Source organism: Sitophilus oryzae, unplaced genomic scaffold (assembly GCF_002938485.1).
Source record: "Sitophilus oryzae breed Bouriz unplaced genomic scaffold, Soryzae_2.0 scaffold_1801_pilon_pilon, whole genome shotgun sequence".
Classification (NCBI taxonomy): domain Eukaryota; kingdom Metazoa; phylum Arthropoda; class Insecta; order Coleoptera; family Curculionidae; genus Sitophilus; species Sitophilus oryzae.
The window spans coordinates 690,408-711,815 of record NW_022146504.1 but is presented as its reverse complement, the minus strand read 5'-3'; the positions used below and the strand labels follow the sequence as shown (position 1 = coordinate 711,815).

The following is a 21,408-nucleotide window of genomic DNA, read 5'->3' as shown; positions in this document are numbered from 1 at the left end:
TTTTGAGGAAAAAAATGCCTGTCAAAAATATGTATATAGCCTAAACGTCAATTTTAGTGATTACCACAGCCACTGTACCATAAAGAGAAGACATGTGGCTATCTCTATGTCAAAAATTAAATTGTCCGAATGTCATATAATAATGGCCGCAGTTGTCATGGAATTGAGCGATTAAAAAATTATCATAAATCATTTTTTTTTAAATGGAAACTTTTTTATTTCACTCGTGAAAAGGCTTTCGTTACTTTCGTTTTTAAAATTTGTTACTTTTTGACTATACATGTTCCTATACCTAAAATAAATGGTTTTTAAGTTATTTTGTCTGACTGTTTGACACTTAATGTCAAAGGAAGCTAGATAAAATCAAGAAAAATATACGTTTTCAAACTAAATCTTAAATAACTTAAAAACGATTTATTTTAGGTATAGGAATATGTCTAGTTAAAACGTAACGAATTGGAAAACGTTTTCACTAGTGAAATAAAAAAGTGGGTTTCCATTTTTATTTTCAAAAATATTTATGATAATTTTTTAATCGCTCAATTCCATGACAGCTACCGCCATTACAGTATGACATTTGAACAATTTAATTTTTGACACATGCCACATGTCTTTTCTTTATGTCACAGGGGCTGTGATAATCACTAAATTTGATTTTTAGGCTGTACAAATTTTTTTGACAGGTAGTTTTTTTCGTCCAAAAATTTTAAATATTGTTTTCTTAAAAATGCTTCCAGGGAAATACCGTGACAAAATATCGCGATTTTGTAAGTCCTCCAAGATCCGAGGGGTCCTTTCGCTGTCACAAGTCCGTGGCCCCCGTTATACTAAAGACATCACTGCTCATCATCAGTAATGAAGCTAGAATACATGCTGTGCATTGGTTGTAATTTAAAATGTTTATTCAGTAAAAATAAATAATGACACCATTCAAAAATAACTTAAAAGCTAAAATAAATAAAATCAGTCTCAAAATATATACAAAATATTCATTATTCTATATTTTAAACAAAGAAAATTACCCCTTGATTTAATTTCCTAAATAAAAAATGCCATTGACAATTACTGGGGCCTGATAATTGATAATTAAGTAAATATCTGCTTCCATTTATACTGTTTTTAGTTGTAGTATACGTATGGTTTGCATACTCCACTTACAAACTGCTTTATAACTACTGAACACATATTGGCCTTGTTTGCCAGTTGAATAAAAAATTACTTATTAAGATTCGGAGGCCCCCTAAAAGACGGGGCCTTAAAGACGGAGGCCCCCTAAAAGACGGCGGACCGCCCCTTAGTCCGCCACTGAAATATTCACTACCGCTTGTATACGCTGACTGTGCCGTTGCGTTAAAATAATTTTGACCGTTGGAGTACTGCAAACGCCTCTGTTCGGCGATTTCTACATCGCCTACTATCAGAGTCGATGCACGACGTACGGCAGTCTTCTGTCTCTGTCTAACTCATCGTGCGGTAGCGACGCTCCGTAAGTCGGAGTTGTATCGTATTAAGGCGGGGCTTAGGCGAAATCTCCGGTCGCCTTCGCATGAAGTAAGGAGGCTCGGTAGGCTTAAAAGTTAAAAGTTAATATTCCCGATATTTCATAAGGGGATATATCACATTTTATTAAGGGGATATTTCATCGGATTCTTATACATAGCATTTAAAACCTTTATATGAAAATTCAAAAAACGTTTAAAACAAATTTGAAACGTTATTCAAAATGATATAACCGGTTGTATTTCAGAACACGCCACAGAAATAAAAGAATCCGAAATAAAAGAGCGCGTTATTTTATTCAATGAAAGAAGACGATACAACAGATATTACAGAAAAGTCTCAGTGTGCTAATTCAATTCGATATGCTAATAAATGTTATTTTATGAAATATTAGATAACATTGTTATACATTTAGAAATAAGGTTTGCAGATAGGTACTGGTATGTCTCAATTATTTGCGTTAATAAAAATAAAATATAATTCTATGATGTACTCCATAGTAATAGATAAAAAAAACATATACTTGTACATTATTGTATATTCTTGAGCTATGTTTTTAACCCAGAGATAACATATACTTACAAACTGGGTTAGGGTATTATGTAAATTTAGGGGGGGGGGGCAAATAGACGCAACTAAAATTTTGTCGCCTACCCAGTCACACGAGTCATGAGCCGCCACTGAGTTACGCCACTGAATTCTCCGTGGAAAATTCTTTGAAAAATTCTTAAATAAATTATAAGACATCTGTGTGTACCATCTTTAGTTTCATAAAAAGTAGTAATATGAAAAGTACATCTTATGTTCTTGATGCGTATCAAGATGCGTATATTTTTTTATTGCTTGTGGTTATTCTGAAAATAAATCGTTTTATTTTATGTGGTTTTATTCTTATATGTACTGGCTTGTTGCAGCTCTGGCTGCAAATTTGTTTTTTTTTTAATTCAGTATTGAAATTGCTTCAGCAGGGTTCAAATTACACAAAAAGTTGAAGATAGCAAACCCTTCCCATAAAAAATTAATTTATAATAACAAGTCTCGATTTGTTTAAATTTTCCTTGAATTTATTCTAAAGTGACTGGGCTATTTTAGTTTATCCGGTTGATGGCTTATCTACATTAATTGATTAGGTATTTAGTTCCCTGCTTCAGTCAAATGTTTCAGTATATTTTTTATTTGATTCTTGTCTACATGTGCGGTGTACCGTCTCCATAGTTCCATTATTCAGTTACTTGCCGTCGTAGATAGATCAAGTTTCTACTTAATTAATTAACTTAAATTATTTAATTAATAATTAATAGAAATATTTCTTAATATGGCTCCCAAACTGTACGGTATTAAGGCTAGTCCCCCAGTCAGAGCTGTGCTGATGTGTGCTAAAGCTATAGATCTTCAGATAGAATTAGTGGAAATAGATATAATGAATGCAGAGCATCTCTCTGAAGAATTTCGTAAGGTAGGTAGTATAACTTTGTAGATACCTTACGCAGAATTATTTTAAGAAGATTATTATTCAAAAACCAAAACAAATAAACTCGGTAAACAATGAATTAATTTTGACCATTAATTTTATCCATTTAATATTCAAGACAGATTTCTTTGAAGCTTTTGTTATTCTTTATACATAATAAACATACACTCACCGGAATGAAAAACGGGCACCTCAGGATTTTTATGTATTTTAAAGTTTAATATATTTTGTTCTAGTGGGCCGATTTTGGTTTTTTAAGAAATTTGTAGCGAAATTATTTGACTTTTTAGTATCTCTTTCTCATTTAAAAATGAAGGTTTCCATCTGTCAAGTATACGAGATGAAACAAAATGTTGATATTTTGGTAAAAGTTTGAAACGCCCTGTATAATATGTTAACAAAGCAAGGAATTTATAAATCATTCTGTCATCTAGGTACGTCTTTTCTCATTAGTTTGTTTTTTGATTCATCTGAAGAGCTTTATTTTTATTGGAGATATATGCTTTTGAATAAGTCAGTAATGATTTACAGCAATTTTAGCATTGATTTTGGGTTCTTATCAACACACTTTAAAATAGTGTTTATTGTTTTTGTAATGTCACTATCATTGAAAAGTCATATTATTATTGTTTACTAATGTTTACTTTAGTAGAGATGGCTTTAAGTTCTGAAGTATCATGGTAGAGATTAAATTTTGAAAAAACCATATCTGCTAGAGTAACTGCCGAAGAGACAATAATAATATGATTTTTCAAAGACATTACATAAATAATAAGAACTATTTTATAGATCCGTTGACTTGAACCAAAATCAAAGGCATGGTTTAATGTAAAAAATACGAAAAAATGTTAGTGTCTTATTCAAAAGCGATTTCCAAAAAAAATAAAGCTAATGAGATGAATCAAAAAACAAACTATCGAAAGAAGATACACCTAGACGATAAAATGATTTTTAAATTCCTTGCTTTGTTGATGTACTCCACAGGGTGTTTGAAAATTTTACCACAATATGAATATTTTGTTTTCCCTCGTATAATTTACAGATGGCAGCTTTCATTTTTAATTTAGGAAGAAGTACTAAAAAGTCAAATAATTTAGCTACAAATTGCTTAAAAAAATCATCAAAATCGGTCCACTAGAACTCAATATACAAAACATTAAAATACATGAATATTTTAAGTTGCCCGTTTTTCGTGCCGGCGCGGCGGCGGCGGCGCGGCGAGAGTATATTAATAATTAAAAATAAATTATGTTCTTATATAACTATTTAAATATAAAATACCATACAATTAAATAAAAAATGATATCAAAGACGGTAGGAAAACGACAATAGATTATAATTTTGGCGAAGTCAAGCCCTTTTTGTCTCGTTAATGATCACTTGCCTTTCGGCATTCAATCCGCTTATTAATTATTGAGCGTTACAATAATTATTTATCAGCGTTTCTATATTAATTAAACTTAAACTATTTTAAAACTATTTTAACTCAGATAAACACAAAGACATCACACAGAGGGAGCTGGACTCGAATCAGCAACGTAGTACTCATTAGATAGGCGGCTAACCGCGCTATCACAAGGCTAGCAGGTCAAGCCCTAGATGGTATTTTCTTGTCCTGTACTCTTCTGTATTTTTTAATGACGCTTACTGCGAATTGGCATTAAAAAGGTTATAATGTATTTTTATATGGAGTAAAATTTATTTTTAAATGGTGTAGTTTAAAATTCAAAAAAAAATAATTTTTGGAAATAGATTTGTGTGTCTGGAAACGTTCTATCCCTTTTCAATTTTTCTATAATTAGTGTTACTTTTTGACAAGTCTTATGTCAATTTTTAGAAAAAGACATCTAGAGATTAATCTCGCCAAAATTATCATCGATTGTTATTTCCCAGCCGCCCTTGGCGCTGTTTGTTTTTTCGATTATATGATTATAACTTTTTCAAAAAATGCTCAAAACATTTTTTACTATGTTAAATTAAAAGATCTCTTGCTATTTTAAATCGTACAGGGTGTCCCATTTTCGTCTAGTATTACTAGAGATCCTAAGATGCAGTTGTCACATCACTGTACTACTCTTTTTCTGAATTGAAGATGCTACACAGATTTGTCCTAGCCCTCTTGGTTTCTGAAATACGGAGAGAATTTAAAAATATTGCATTTTTCGACTTAAACTGTGTCCCAAAAAGTTTTCCCGTAGAACTCAGTGGCGTAACTAGATTTTCGCTGGGAGCTGTCATTCTTGAAATATGACCCAAACTTATGTTTTTTTTAATGGAATACCCTGTATATAATTTTTGTACTTTATTTATTTTCTTATACGCTCTCTAAAAGTAAATTAATAAAAAGAACTAGCAGTTATTATTAATTTCCCAAATAGAAGCTAATGCTAATTTAAATAATAACACATTCAAAATATAAAAAGAGAAGAAAATGCTAATTTTAATTTAACGTATTCAAAGACCAAAAACTTGTTTTTTAGCAACACAACAATAAATAAATAGCATTTGATAAAAACAAGTCTAGCTGACAGTAAAAAAGCGGACATAACTTTTTTCTTCAGAATAAAGCAGCAAATATTTATTCATTAATTTGCATCCACTAATTAACATATTTTTGCATATGTATACCTATATTTTTTACTATTAGGTACAATTTCCAAAGTCTTTAAATACTTTTTTTATAAATTATAAAAATCCACATCTCACCATATACCTATATGCCCCATATACCCTATACACGGTCCGGCAACAGTGCGTCGGGCATCTGTAGCTTCTAGAATAAAAACCTTGGGAATTTTGACTAAGTGCAAAGGTAAAGTATATACTAGGATGTATTTCAGGAAAATATTTTAACTTCTACAGGGTGGCTCAAAAAAGTGTGAGTGGGTCGGGTTAATCCTTTTTAAATGAACACCCTGTATATTATTTAATTTTTGGCTTCCTTTCAGATCACTTTACATAATCCTAAGATATGAATAGATAGGTATATTTCGATAGTTTAAGAGATATTAATAAATAAATAAAAAATATGCAGTTTCAGCCTTTCTTAAAAAGATTATTAAAAATACAAAAACAGTCCTGAAATCAAAACTATATGAGGTATTAATTAAACTAATTACTTACTTAATTACTTTGCCATAAATAATGTAATCTTAAATCACACAGGATGTTCAAAATTCTACGCCAAACTTTCTAAAATATAAACGCCCTGTATATTTTTTTTTCCAGACCCAATGATTTTTCTCTCGTATTTTACCGTTGAAAGCCATATGAAATAATACCGCGAGTATCTGCGAAACCGTTAAAAATTTTGAAATACTCTAAATGCATAAAATGTCAATTTTTTACAGGGTGTTCCATTAAAAAAAACAAGAAAAATTATTTTATATTTTAGAAAATTTGGCGTAGAAATGGCGTAGAACTTTGAACACCCTGTACGATTTAAGATTAAGATATTTATAGAAAAGTAAGCACGAACTATCTAAAGTAAATACTTAATATAGTTTTGATTTCAGGACAGTTTTGGTTTGGCTTGTATTTTTAATATTTATTTTAAGAAAGGCTGAAAAATATATATTTTTTATTTATCTGTTAATATCTCTGAAACTATCGAAATATATTTAGTCACATCTTAGGATTACGTAAATTGATCTGAAAGGAAGACAAAAATGCAATAATATACAGGGTGTTCCATTAAAAAAAATCATCCATTGTACATATTTTAGTATTGCACTTAAACAGAATTCTCAAGTTTTTTTATTCTAGGAGCTACAGATGTCCGACGCACCCTGTGCCAGATTGCCGGACCCTGTATATTAATATTCCTATATTCTTGTTTTTTTCTGTTTAGAAAAATCCTCAACATACCATTCCTGTTTTGGAAGACGATGACGGATTTGTCGTGCCTGACAGCCATGCCATCATAGGATACTTGGTGGCAAAGTATGGTAAAGATGACTCGCTATACCCCAAAAACGACTATAAATTAAGAGCTACCATCGACCACAGACTACATTTGGATTCCAGTATTTTATTCGTCAGAATATTAGCTATTTCGGTAAATAATATTCATATATTTTCTAAATAATATCATCTTATGGAATTATATATACGGACCGTCTCGCCACAATTTTTTTGATTTATACATACAGAAAAAAGTATACCTATTGTAAGGACATATTTGTTGGACGACGCGTAAGTTGTAATCATGCTGAGGGTAACAAATATACTTTGAGCACATGTTGCACACAACATTTTTCTGCGATCGAATTGAAATTCTTATTCAAATGTTTATTAAAAAATTATTACAGTAATTCACAGAGTAATATAAGCACTAACAATGACACTATTAACAAATATTTTTTAACAAATATTTCTAAAATTAGATATTTACGACATTTTCTACGTAAAAAAGGTATCTTGGTGAAAATCGATACGATTAATAGTTCTCGAGTTATTTGGAATCGGAATTATCAATAGCTGTCATCACTGTCATAAATTAAATATGTTGACTAAATAGTTATTAGACTGAAAACATAAATTTGAAATGTTTTTGTGTCAAAAATTCGACAGAAGCTTTTTTATCATCATTTTTTCGAAGAAAAATTTATGATTAATTTAAAAAAATAAAAAGTTCCCAAATTTATAATTTCAGTTAAATAACTGTCTATACAACATGTTTATTTTTTGTCAATAATAACCTATATTAAATATTTCCATTCTAAATATCTTAAAAACGATTGCTCGTAGCGATTTTTACCAAGAGATATTTTTATTACTCTTCAAAACAGTTAAAACACATGTAGGTGGTACCTCCTACAAATAGGAGTCTTATTGATATCAAAATCAAATTGCTCATGTCAAAAATCTCCCAGGCACCAATTTTTATTCAGATATGGTTCAGAAATTATTTGGAAAAAATCGAAATAAAAATGAAACTTCTACACCCTGTATCTCCAAAACTAACCATTTACAAGATACATTTATTTATACGAACATTTTTACTTAGTTTTATCTGCAGAACATGCTTCCGAAGTTTCCGGTATACAGTTCGGACCACCCTGTATATTAAACATAATCAAGAGAATTATTCAGTATTATATGCTTAAAATTAATAGTAAAGTTAGCTTACATTAAACCTTCTAATTACCATTCTTTCTTAATTCCCAAAGCAAATGAAATAATCAATGGATCGACTTTATTCTTTCACTCACCCTTTATATTTAGAAGTCAATCCATATATGGTCAACCATTGTTTGTTAAACTATATTTTAATTTGGTTTAACAAACAATGATTATTGTAATTAAATATTAGGCTATACAGGGTAAAGTAAAATTTAAGTAGGTGTTATTGAAATTTAAAACTTGCTGTTCATTTTCACAAAATGTGCAATGTGTCAAAATTCTTACATTTTAAACACATGCTTCTTTAATAAAACTCACCTTTATTTTTTCCTAGAATTCGAAAATCAATTAATATATAGGGTGTTCCATTACAAAAAACACAACTTTGATGTAACTTTTTTTGGGAACACCCTATATAACTATATATTTTTATAAAATGCTTTCAATTAACGTACATATGCTCCCAAAATTTAATTTCGATATAAACTACCGTTCTCCTTGGAGCCTCCGCGTCGAATGGAAGGCGCCACCCTGTATATACGAAACATTTTAGGACATAAATTTATACCTACCTACGAACGTTTTTACTTGTTTCTAGCGGTAGAATATGCTGCCGAAATTTCCCGAATATAATTCGGACCACTCTCTACCAGATGCGTCTCAAAAGTGGCTCACCCCTATAATTTTTTTATTTTTTTCTGTTAAAAAAACTAGATTTGGTATGTTAGTATATTATATAAATTAGAATTGATTGACGTATTCAATTGTTTTCGGTCACTTCGCATTTCAGCGGAAATCACTACAACTTTTTATTTTTAAATGACACCCTCGGTATTTTTTTACTATTTTCGATAGAAAATAATACTCTGAATAGAATGATATATCATATGTCAACTTTTGACATTTTCGCATATGGTTTATTTGAAATTATAACATGCGGTTCATAACAAAAATTTGACTCAAAATACTAAGTGTGTGATATCAAATTATTCGTAAAAAATGCTTTTTCCCAATATACTAATGAGCCACCCTCGTTCCATTTTAAAAAATTGACATATGATTAAGAATATATGATTTGGGAATCTTTTAACCGGCCAGGACAAGACACTAAAATTATTAAACGATCAAATCTATTTTTCCAAGGCTCCTCGATTAAGAATTAGTTTTTTAACATAGCCATGGCACTCTAGATTGAAATTTAAAATACGATTTTTTATTAAGCGAGAATGTCAAAAATTGATGCATGATATGTCATTCTATTCAGAATTTCATACTCTATAGAATAAAGTAAAAAAAGAACCGATGGTGCCATTTAAAAATTAAAAGTTCTAGGCATTTCCGGTAAAACAGGAAGTGACCAAAAATAATTGAATACGTCAATCAATTCTAATTTATGTCATATACGAACATACCAAATCTCATTTTCTTATCTGAAAAAATAAAAAAGTTATAAGGGGTGGGCCACTTTTGAGACGCACCCGGTATATTTAGTTTTATGGAATTAAAAATGAATTAATGGATTGAATTCGTTTAAAGTTAAATATTATTTTTTTCTTACAGAGACCCCTTTTTTTGAAAGGCCTAAAACCGACCCAGGAGAAACTCGACGAACTTAAGGAAGCCATTGGTTTTTTGGAGAGAATATTTGTCGAGAACAAGACGGATTATATTGCTGGGAATATGCCAACCATTGCCGATTTCAGTATCGTAGCTACTGTGACATCCGCAAATGCTATGGTTCCTTACTCGGACTTTCCTAACGTCAAAGCGTACATAGAAAGATTTCAAAAATTGCCATACTACGAGGCAAATAAAGAAGGTTTGGCCATTTCGCAAAACTTTTTCGAAGCGTTATTGAAAGCCTAAATTTCTCGAGTTAATAATTTACCTTCTTATTATTTTAATATGTATGATCAATTTTTTTCAGTTTTTCAAAGTTTTAATATTATTGTCGTGAAATATCGCATTTATCCAGTAAGTTAACTACAATAATGTTGAAAGCGTTTTGAAAATAAAATGTAATGAAAAATTTATTAAGCGTGCTTTGTATAATAATATATAAAGAATAATTTTTGGAATTTACAATCAATTAACGCAATATCAACACACTATATATAAATAAGTATAAACGTAAGTAAAAGATGCGAGTAATAATAAAATGTTTAAGTATATCTAGTATTTTATTTTCACCGATAATATCCTGATATCACTTAAAGCTAAAAAATAGATTAAAATTAATTATAAGTGATTTTAATATAGCCGATTTAAAATTAATGTACCAAACTTTACGACCTATTGTTGATATATATATATATATATATATATATATATATATATATATATATATATATATATATATATATATATATATATATATATATATATATATATATATATGTGTATATATATATATATATATATATATACAGGGTGTCCCAGGCTGAGCGTGCATTAGAAGTTTCTAGAGAACCATAATATCTAGATCGGAGATTTTTTGCAAATTACTGTTTCACAACGAGATCTGTCGATTAAAAATATTTTCAATATGGCGGCACTTCCGGAAATACCGGAAGTTGACAGCAACTTTCTTATTTTAAATGGGTACCCCCATTTTTTTTTGAAATTGAATTTTGATCTCAAACACTCTATATCTAACATTAACCGTTTTTGAGAGAAAAAAAAATATTTTTGGAGGAAAACAACCGCCGTCAAAAAAATTTGTATAGACTAAACGTGAAATTTAGCGATTACCACAGCCACTGAGACATAAAGAGAAGACATGTGGCTATCTATTTAAAAAATTAAAATGTTCGAATGTCATATAGTATTGGCCGTAGCTATCATCGAATTGAACGATTAAAAAATTATCATAAATCATTTTTTTTAAATGGAAACCCACTTTTTTTATTTCACTAGTGAAAAGGTTTTTTAATTCGTTACTTTTTGATTATACATGTTCCTATACCTAAAATAAATGTTTTTTAAGTTATTTAAGATTTAGTTTTAAAGCGTAATTTTTTCTTGATTTTATCTAGCTTCCTTTGACATTAAGTGTCAAACCATCAGACAATTTATTTCCTTCTGTCAAAAAACTAATTATTTGAATTTCAAATGTCAAACTGACCGGTAGAGACGACGAAACCAAACAGGCAATTCGCCAAGTATGAAGAAGGAAGAAGAAGAAAAAACTAATTATTTGAATTTCGTATAGTATTATAAATATATATATACTCCAGGGTTGTCGCAACTAACGTCGCATCCCCACGCCTAACCGCCACCTGTTACGATCAAGAACATCTTCCTCTTCCAAGTTACGGTCCTCCATTGCCCTTCTGATGGCCTCATTCCAGGATCTTCTAGGCCGTCCTCGTTTCCTTTTTCCAGGAGGTGACCAGCTGTAGATACGGTAGGTCCATCTTTGGTGTTCCATGCGTAGCAAGTGTCCAAACCACTTAAGGCCCCTCTGTTCGACTCTATCCACTATTGTCTGTGTGGCATCCATTTTGGCTCTGATTTCCACGTTCCTAACTCTGTCCAGTTTAGATACTCCCGCACTGCGTCTCAAATAGTCCATTTCGAGTGCATTCAAAGCTCGCTTTTGTTCAGCTTTTAAGGTCCAAACTTCACACTGTATTAAAAATACTCCTGGTAAAACTTTATAAAGTGTAGGTATTTATAAAAATATATCTCGTATTTTAGTGATAGCACAATCTAACTTAAACTTTAGGTTGTCTGTGGTGATAGCTAGTGGCAATATGACATGGCCAGATATAGTTTTACATCGCGTGACGTTTAAAGGCTTAGGCTACTGGTTAAAAAAAAATATACCCTTTAAAACTAAATCTTAAATAACTTAAAAACCATTTATTTTAGGTATAGGAACATGTATAATCAAAAAGTAACGAATTAAAAAACCTTTTCACTAGTGAAATAAAAAAGTGGGTTCTTATTTAAAAAAAAATGTTTTATGATAATTTTTTAATCGCTCAATTCTATGACAGCTGTGGCCATGCATTCGAACAATTTAATTTTTGAAATAGATAGCCACATGTTTTCTTTTTATGGCACAGTGGCTGTGGTAATCACTAAATTTGACGTTTAGGCTATACCCATATTTTTGACAGACAGTTTTTTTCGTTCAAAAATTTTAAATTTTTTTTTTCTCATAAACGGTCAATGTTAGATATAGAGTGTTTAAAATCAAAATTCATAAAATTTTACAGAGAATTTAAGTATGTAATAAAAAATGGGGGCACCCATTTAAAATAAGAAAGTTTTTGTCAACTTCCGGTATTTCCGGAAGTGCCGCCATATTGAAAATATTTTTGATCGATACATCTGGTTGTGAAACTATGATGTGCAAGAAATATCCGAGCTAGATGTAGTTCTCTAGAAACTTCTAATGCACGTTCAGTCTGGGACACCCTGTATATAGATATACAATTTGTATACATCCGGTGTTTTCAATGAGAAATATCAATTTTGAAGCGATAATTTAAGTATGTGAGCTTACTTAAATTATCTTGAAACAGCGCTAGAGCCTAATCGGATTTTCTGAGGAAATAATATAAAGAACTGAATTTTTAGGGAACTTTGTCTATTTTTACGTTGTATAGAGGTATTATTTCTGAAAAAAATAGATCTTTTGGAGTTATAAGCGTGAAATTTTGTTAGCAAACATCAGTTTCGAATCGGCGCCGGCGCACAGTGATGCAGATGTTCCCAATAATTTTTAAATAAAAACTGGTCCATTATTAATCCCTGATCCCTGAAAATTACTGCGTTTAACGTTGGTGATAAATTAGTTAAAAACTGATGGTACCTACTCTGAGAAAGTTTGTTTTCAACTGTTTTCCCTCATGGTAATTCTAATTTTGAGTTCCCTGGTACCATAAAAAAATTTAATAAAGACCTTGATGTAATTAAGAATGCTCCAAATTGCTTCAAAAAATATGATGTAGGTTACTTATTAGCCTTTTTTCTTCATAACTACGAAATTTCATGACCAACAAAATACCCTTTTGGTTGCCTAACTCTCCCGAAAACTATGATTTTGTTTCCCAAAATAAATTACATATGACAGTATATTACTGGGTGTTTCTTAGGTGTTGTAAAATATATCTGTTGGTTATTTTTAATTAGTTTTAGAAAGTAAACTGCTAATATATTTTCTCTAATTCAATTTAATTTTCGATATACCAAGATATTCAAATTTAAAAATAATTTTTAATGTGTAATTTTAACTAGCTTTTCCCAGTTAATCCTAAGTTTTTATTCGTTTTATGCTTATATGACATTAAATTTAATATTATTAGAAATTTCATTAATATTGAATATTTATTGTTAATATAAACTACAAAGACGTATCAATGTGTCTATGATGCATCGTCAATCAGTTAACAACTTTTATCGACAATGTCATGCACCTTCGACTAATTTTCTCGGATATAGTAAGAGATCACCAAGACTTCTTCTGTCAAGTAAAATAGAACAGCATCCTGAAGCTCTAAAACTTATTATAGATTAAATTACTTTTTTTATCCATTTGCTAAATCCATCTTATCTAGAAGCTTTAGGATAATTTTAATTTTTTTTTCTTGCGTATTAAATTCTTATAACTAAGTTCTAATTATAAACTAAGTATAATATTTTTACCACAGCTAATTACAGATATTTTTAAATTATAGAACATTTAAAAATATAACTAAAATTAAATGGTTGTAAGTGAACAATAATTGTTTACATCTAATGCGAAAGGAGCGTTCCAGTCTTTTAGATGTTTTGGTGTTACTTTCATTAATAGGTAACTACATAAATATACAGATGTATTTAGTTTCTTTTTTTTTCTCATGGATATGAATATAAATATATTTTTTTAGTTGAATTTTGTAACGAAAATTTATTTTCGTTGTGCTTGCCTTCGGATTATTTTACTTTTAAACGAGGTTTTTACAGTTTGCAATTTTACTCGCAATGACACTTGGCCCTCGGGTACCATACTTTTTCCCCGTTGGATGTTGTGCGTCGGATAAAATATATTTTTTTATCGTTCTTTAATAATTCTCAATGGTACTTAGCAAAGTTGAACTTATTATTTGGATTTTAATATGTTTTGTTCAACGATTATAAATTAAGTTGCTCTTTTCATGGATCGTACCATCCATCACGAGAATCCATGGAGTACCAAATTACACCAAATGGTACGGTGTACAAAATATTGCAGACTGTAAAACACCGTAGATTGTTTTAGGCAATTCATAATACAATAGTTGCAATTTTTGGTTGCCTATCTACTGTTTGAGATTCATTTGTTTATTTTTAACAGAGGTTAAGTGAATTTTCCTTGTTATCAGTGCTAATTGATTAAGATGCAATTGTTTCCTTCATTTTTAAGGTATGTAAGGAGTCGTTAAGTATTATTTTTATTAGTAGTTGAAATTTTATCGAGAATTAGTTTAACAACGCATGACTATTTTTAATTCGATCTGATATGTCAAGATTTTCGGGAGAAGGGGTATGGTTAATATAAAACTAAAAATTTTAAAATTTTTTAAATTTTAAAAATCGGAGAAATCGACTATTGTATCCATGGCTAGTGTGACGATTGAGAATTCGGAAGTGATTCCAGCAAAGAAATTAAAATTAGATACAACGAATGGAGAAACTCTTCACGAAAATATAAAAGACTTATCAGACTTTAAAATCTCGAGCGTTTTACATAACAACACAAACAGAAAAACGGTCAGTTTAAGAGGAAACTTCGAATCGAAAGTGGGAGAAGCCGTTGTTATTTTAGAAAAGACCGCGTTCTCCGCAGATGGTTTATCGAATTTTACGGATAACGGCCAGCTAGAGAAAGTTTTTCACAACGATATCTACGGAAATTATAAATATTTCCCTGTTGTCGAGCTAAATAGTATTAAAACAACTATTATTCATCCTGCTACAGAGAAGCACATTATTAAATATTCGTCTCAGAATACGTACATGGTGGATGAGACACCGGATATCTATAACAAGTTTGTGTTGCCCCATCTCCTAGAAGAAAAATTTGATCTAACATGGGTTTACAATATTTTGGAGCACGTTTCTGAATCAGACAGAATCCTTGTCGAAGATCCAGACCCAATAAATGGCTTTGTTATGGTACCTGATCTGAAATGGAATGGTGAAATTGATACTTTATACTTCCTGGCTATATGTAACAATAGAGATATTAAGTCTGTTCGAGATTTAAGTGCTGAACATATCCCATTGCTTGAAAATATAAAGGAAAAAGGAATTAATGCTATTGAGTCAAAATACGGACTAGATAGTTCACAGTTGAGGATTTATTTCCATTATCAACCCTCTTTTTATCATCTTCATGTACATTTTACCTACCTCAAACATGAAGCTCCAGGTATACTGGCAGAAAGAGCTCATATGCTTACTACAGTGATAAACAATATAAAATTGGTCCCTGACTATTATAAAAAAGCCACTATACCCTATGTTGTTCGAGAAAATGATAAATTATTCTTGAAACTAAGTAAGGAAGGTATTTTAAAGAAACAAGAGAAAAAACAGGATGATTGAGTCAGGATTTATAGAGTATCGACCTAAGTTGCAAAGCGCCAATCTTTTTATTAAACTTGCTAAAAACTATTCAGGAAATTTTAAAGTAAATTTGTTTGAGGATAATTTTGAAATTAAAAAAGAAAACAACATTTTTTTGGTAGATTTTAAGAGATTTAAAGCTATTCCTTCAACTTTATCATCTTTAAAAATTTCAGAAAATAATATATCTTGTAGTTTTTTTACCAATTCTTCTGATAGGGGTAGTTTTAAATCTGAGGTCCTTCAAAAAAATGGTTCTTCTTCCAGTATTGTTTTGAAAAATAGATATTTTTTTGAAAAAAATCTCAATTATATGGTCAAATGTAAGAGTTGTGAAAATAATTTAAATAATAATGTAATAACTTTTGAAAGAGTCTTACCATTACCATAGAATACAAATAAATTTTTACCATAGAACCAAATAAATCTGACATTTTTATTCAAATTGTTTTATACATCTATGTAAAGAAAATATTCAAAATATTAGAGAAAAAAAGATAATGTAGTTGTATGTAAATTTTGTTTAGCATGGTTGGGCGTAATTTATAAACAAAATACTTTAAAATTCTGGCTAAATACCATGTATTTTCTAAGTAAAAATGGCAAAATTCAAACGGATCCATTACAGGATGTTTTTATATCTATTAAGGGTGTTTTACAAAATAATTTGTTCAATTCTGTAAAGACAATTTTAAAATATACTATTTCGGACACAAAATCTAATCACTTGCTTATTTGGATTTTGGAAAAAGAATTGAATCTAGCACTATACGAAGGAGGTAGTGTACATTTTTTATCTGTTGCCAAAGTTCTGTTTAAATTCGTCGAAAATTCAGATTATGCAATCCTCTTGCAGTGGAAATCAGAGGTAAACGTAGATATTCTAGAAATTTCAAAACCTATGATGCTTGAAGTGCTACAGCATTTATACAAGTATAACAAAATTTTTCCTGTAGAGTTTTCGAAAACAAACGATTTTTCTATTTCTTATTTAATGTTGTTGAAACCAAAAAAAAAATGTTTTTAAGGTCACTGTGTTTTTAGATTTTACGATATTTTTTCTTTAGTTAAAGAAGTTTTGTATAAAACAAAAGAATAGTGTATTTCTTTATTGTTACAAAATAAATAAAAAAATATTTTTTTCTCATTTTAATTTTTTTTTTTTTGTATAAATATAAATAAATACAACTCATTAGGTTGAAAAAATATATTTTTTTCTCATTTTAATTTTTTTGTATAAAAAAATAAATACAACTTATTACAAAAAAAAAAAAAAAAAAAAAAAAAAAGTGTATAACCCACAAAATTCTAGATGTTGATGAATTTAGAAGTATGCTTTGGAATTAAATAAAACAAGATATTATTTTTTTTAAAACTAACTTATATTTACTTAACAATTTCTCACTATAGTACAATTGGCTGGCTGTGACAGTCTTGACTATATTATGAAGTAATTAGGTAATTAACTGGGATACTTAGATATATGGTTCTGCTTCAGTTGATTGGGAGAAAGGCCTCGCCCTCTTCGCTGCACTCATCCGCTGGTGGGTAGCGTGATTGTCTGGCTAATCTTGAGAGCTTGTGAGACTCCACCAGTCTCAGTGCGTGAGCTACTTATGGGGAGGGTCAGTTCTCGTATCTTCCTAGAAGATAATAAACAGCAGTATGCTATTCCAAATAATGGTTAAGTACCCAGTTATGTGGTAGTGTTCTACAGTACCAAGTCGACTGTCTGTGGTTGCCAATAAAATGTACAATGAGAGTCAATCAAAATTTAAATCAAAGGTATAGTTATTTACCTTAACAATATTTAAATTAAATCTAATTAACTACTACTAAAAATCAACTTAAAATTAACTTTAAAATTAACATTAAAATTGATCAATTTTAAAATACAAAACAAATTGGTATTTAACCAATAAGTTGTTAGTCTTCTCAAAAAACAACCAGTAAAAAATGAATAAGTAAGTAATTGACAAAATTCTACTATCAAACTGAAAATTTAATATTAATAATTAAATTTAATAAAATTTTAATAATAAATTTTGAAATCTGGCTATAACAGCTTAAATGAAATTAGAATTGAGTATTGTCCAAATTATTTTAAAAAACTAGGCAAAGATAAAATGTATACCTCTCTCTCTCTGTCTCTCTCTCTAAAAAATGTAAAATCAATTTAATAAAAAAAAATATCAAGACCACTACCACACTACAGGTACGATTTTATAATAAAAATTGGATAAAAAAACCGTGGTTCCATCAGACAATTATTTATTGCTTTGCACGTGCTAAAAAACAAAATCCAAAAAAAATGCAATACGAAGAGACGATGATTTAAATTATAAAAAAAAAATATTATTAATAAGAAATTAATTGACAGATAAGGCGAGAAAAAAATTAGAAAAATCTTATCTGTCGAGGAGTCAAACGAGAAAAATAACCACCACAGGGTCCAGGTATGGAGAAGCCACCCTCTGGCAAGTAAAGTTTTTTCAAAGATGACTATAGTCGTTAATAATGAAATTATAAAAGCTTTACTTACCAAAGGCCTGCTTTTCCTGGGATCTTCCTGATCGTACTCCTGCAGCAGTTGGTTCTCTCGGACAGCCTGACTCTGTATCGAACACCTGTCTGTGTTCCTGTTCCACGTTGTGGCGTCTCCGTATATTATATATAGGTAGAAAAAATAAGACAATAATTAGTTATATATAACTCGAAAGATAGTAGAGTAACTATCTTACGATAAGTCTAAGCACGTGCTCTTATGAAAAAAAACTGTAGCTATGTAAAAAACAAAAATAAAAAAACAATAGGTAGTTACCTACGTTTAGAAAATATATTAAGTAATGAAATAATTGCTGAAATAAATTGTTAAATAGAACCGTAGTAAAATTATCTAAAATCGTACCTTCAGCGTGCAGTCTTGAAGAAAAAAAAAATAAAAAATCTCAAACAGATTGGAATAATGGCCAAATGCCCAGAGCAGAGATGAGAAGAGAAGAAGGCAAAATTTTAAAATTTTTAGTTTTATATTAACCATACCCCTTCTCCCGAAAATCTTGACATATCAGATCGAATTAAAAATAGTCATGCGTTGTTAAACTAATTCTCGATAAAATTTCAACTACTAATAAAAATAATACTTAACGACTCCTTACATACCTTAAAAAATGAAGGAAACAATTGCATCTTAATCAATTAGCACTGATAACAAGGAAAATTCACTTAACCTCTGTTAAAAAATAAACAAATGAATCTCAAACAGTAGATAGGCAACCAAAAATTGCAACTATTGTATTATGAATTGCCTAAAACAATCTACGGTGTTTTACAGTCTGCAATATTTTGTACACCGTACCATTTGGTGTAATTTGGTACTCCATGGATTCTCGTGATGGATGGTACGATCCATGAAAAGAGCAACTTAATTTATAATCGTTGAACAAAACATATTAAAATCCAAATAATAAGTTCAACTTTGCTAAGTACCATTGAGAATTATTAAAGAACGATAAAAAAATATATTTTATCCGACGCACAACATCCAACGGGGAAAAAGTATGGTACCCGAGGGCCAAGTGTCAATGCGAGTAAAATTGCAAACTGTAAAAACCTCGTTTAAAAGTAAAATAATCCGAAGGCAAGCACAACGAAAATAAATTTTCGTTACAATTTAAGTAATACTTATTGGTAACTAGTTCTGAAAAAAAGATTAATTATATTAAAAACGAAATGATAATTATATTGTAAGGGGCTGAAAATAAAACCCTGTATATTTATGTCCTGTGTTTAAACAAACTTTTTTGATTTTTTAAACTTTACAAAGAATAGAGTATTAAATTAATATGCTATTAAAGACAAAATAATATGAGTAAATTTTTTAAAAACCATTTTTATTTTTTACAGCCAATTTAAGTCCACTCTGTACACATAATTCAATTTTCTGAATTCAAAACATCACTTATATACTTAGAAAACCACATATAACAAATATAATTTTAAAAAACGTAGTAGTAAGTTGAGAAATTATATTTTGCCACTTTTCGCGTTTTCGGCATCACTGTGCGGAGCGGCGGCGCAGGCGCCCCAAAAAACATAAAGAACAAAATAAGTCAGGTAGTTCTGATATGATGACCAAACCAAACCAAAACCTTCCCCCAAGAAATATAACTTGACTAGACTATACTTAATAAATTATATCTGAAAGAAATACTGTATACATGTGTAAATATATACGACTTCTATAATGGCGATCATTTTATCTTTCTATTTTTACTTGCTTTGGCTGTTTACTTTTTTTTGATTAGTCATATTAAAATGATAATTATTTAAAATTATATACTGGTAATTGACTGTGTGGTAGCCACTCATTCTCATCATTATTTGTAATTAGACAGTAAAAAATATTTACTATCTAATTATAAATTGTAATTAGATAGCATGAAAGATTGTGAAATATTGAAACATAAACATGGCAGCGTATATATCTTAAAATCGGTGTAAAGTCTAAAAATATAGAGTATGTCCCCGGATTGTCTCTAAAAGAGGAAAAACTTTTTTATTATTGACATTTTGAGAAAAATGCATTCTTCACAAAAAATTTTGCTTGTTCTAATATGAATTCCGTTTATACTTTTCCAAATTTTCGTACCGTTTTAGAGAAAATTGAAAAAAACGTGAAAATGTGGTAGATTTTTTAATAAAAGGCCTAAAAATCAAAACACGTTTCTATGGTAATAAATTTGTTTTCATTCTTTGATAGATTGTTATTAATAGAATTTAGTTAACGTCAATTTTTTTGCTGTTTTAAAATGTTAAAGCAAAAAATTATTTAGTTTTTTTCAATTTTCTCTAAAACGGTATGGAAATTTGGTTAAATGTAAACGGGATTAATCATTTTAGAACAAGCAAAAATTAAAAAAAAAAGAAATTTTGGGGCTTTTTGGTTTTACCTTATTAAGTAATTGTTATCAGATAGTAATTGTTAATTTTGAAGTTTAACTTAATATAATGTCATTTTAACAGAACGTCAACGGTTTTTGTAGACGTATCTGTTTTAAAAAACTAAAGTGTTCTCGAATAGTTGAACTTAAATAGTTTAAATAGTTTTTTTCTCTATTCTTTGTTTTTGCTTCCGACGACGGAAAGAGATAAACTTTCCGAAACGTTAAGCACTTTTTTGTTCGTTAGGTAAATTTGTATATTTGTAAACAACTTCTGGCAAGTATTTTCCGTTTAGGATTAACGCAAAAGTGTTTACTAAAAATAACTATTTTATTTTGTAGATTTTCTTGCAGTGGCGAAATAACCATATAAGATTTTTTGGAGGGAAGCAAAAATGTTTATGAAAAATGCATTTTTCTCAAAATGTCAATAATAAAAAAGTTTTTCCTCTTGCAGACAATCCGGAGACATACTTATATCAAAGTTATGTCAACTAAAATTATATATAAATACAATATGATCCAAAAAAGCGGCGTCGGCGATGGCTATAAAATGAAGATCAGAAATATTTATCTAGTTTTTCCTTTCTCTATTATTTGTGATATTGCTGTATTAAAGTATTAAAAAAATATAATTTAGTTTTTACATTTAAAAAAAATAAAGATAGTTATATTAAAGCATTAAAACAATCAAATTGATAAATATCGCATAAAGTATTAAGTATGGTTTGTGGTATGTGGTGTAAATAAAACAGATATTATCTTAAATAA

The 21,408-nt window shown here is 29.6% G+C and overlaps 3 protein-coding genes across 3 annotated transcripts; 2 read left to right on the top strand and 1 right to left on the bottom strand.

The window, feature by feature from the left end:
• The first annotated feature begins 2,815 nt into the window (after positions 1–2,815).
• LOC115882959 (glutathione S-transferase 1-like) lies at positions 2,816–9,961 on the top strand. Its single transcript, XM_030901228.1, has 3 exons — positions 2,816–2,956; positions 6,822–7,028; positions 9,656–9,961. Exons 1-3 carry the CDS (start codon positions 2,816–2,818, stop codon positions 9,959–9,961), a joined length of 654 nt encoding a protein of 217 aa, XP_030757088.1.
• A 1,381-nt stretch (positions 9,962–11,342) lies between these two features.
• LOC115882958 lies at positions 11,343–11,669 on the bottom strand. Its single transcript, XM_030901226.1, has one exon. The coding sequence runs from the start codon at positions 11,667–11,669 to the stop codon at positions 11,343–11,345; it is 327 nt and encodes a 108-aa protein (XP_030757086.1).
• Positions 11,670–14,010: 2,341 nt separating this feature from the next.
• On the top strand, positions 14,011–16,075 carry LOC115882986 (m7GpppX diphosphatase-like). The gene has a single exon (XM_030901257.1). The coding sequence runs from the start codon at positions 14,684–14,686 to the stop codon at positions 15,671–15,673; it is 990 nt and encodes a 329-aa protein (XP_030757117.1). The 5' UTR covers positions 14,011–14,683; the 3' UTR covers positions 15,674–16,075.
• Positions 16,076–21,408: the final 5,333 nt, after the last annotated feature.

What these genes read in the sequence shown, in the direction of transcription:
- LOC115882986 (XM_030901257.1), top strand. Translation starts at nt 14,684, where the DNA reads ATGGCTAGTGTGACGATTGAGAATTCGGAAGTGATTCCAGCAAAGAAA.
- LOC115882959 (XM_030901228.1), top strand. Translation starts at nt 2,816, where the DNA reads ATGGCTCCCAAACTGTACGGTATTAAGGCTAGTCCCCCAGTCAGAGCT. An exon ending in TCTCTGAAGAATTTCGTAAG is followed by an intron (nt 2,957 to 6,821) that starts GTAGGTAGTATA and finishes TTTTCTGTTTAG; the next exon opens with AAAAATCCTCAACATACCAT. An exon ending in TCAGAATATTAGCTATTTCG is followed by an intron (nt 7,029 to 9,655) that starts GTAAATAATATT and finishes TTTTTCTTACAG; the next exon opens with AGACCCCTTTTTTTGAAAGG.
- LOC115882958 (XM_030901226.1), bottom strand. Translation starts at nt 11,669, where the DNA reads ATGGACTATTTGAGACGCAGTGCGGGAGTATCTAAACTGGACAGAGTT.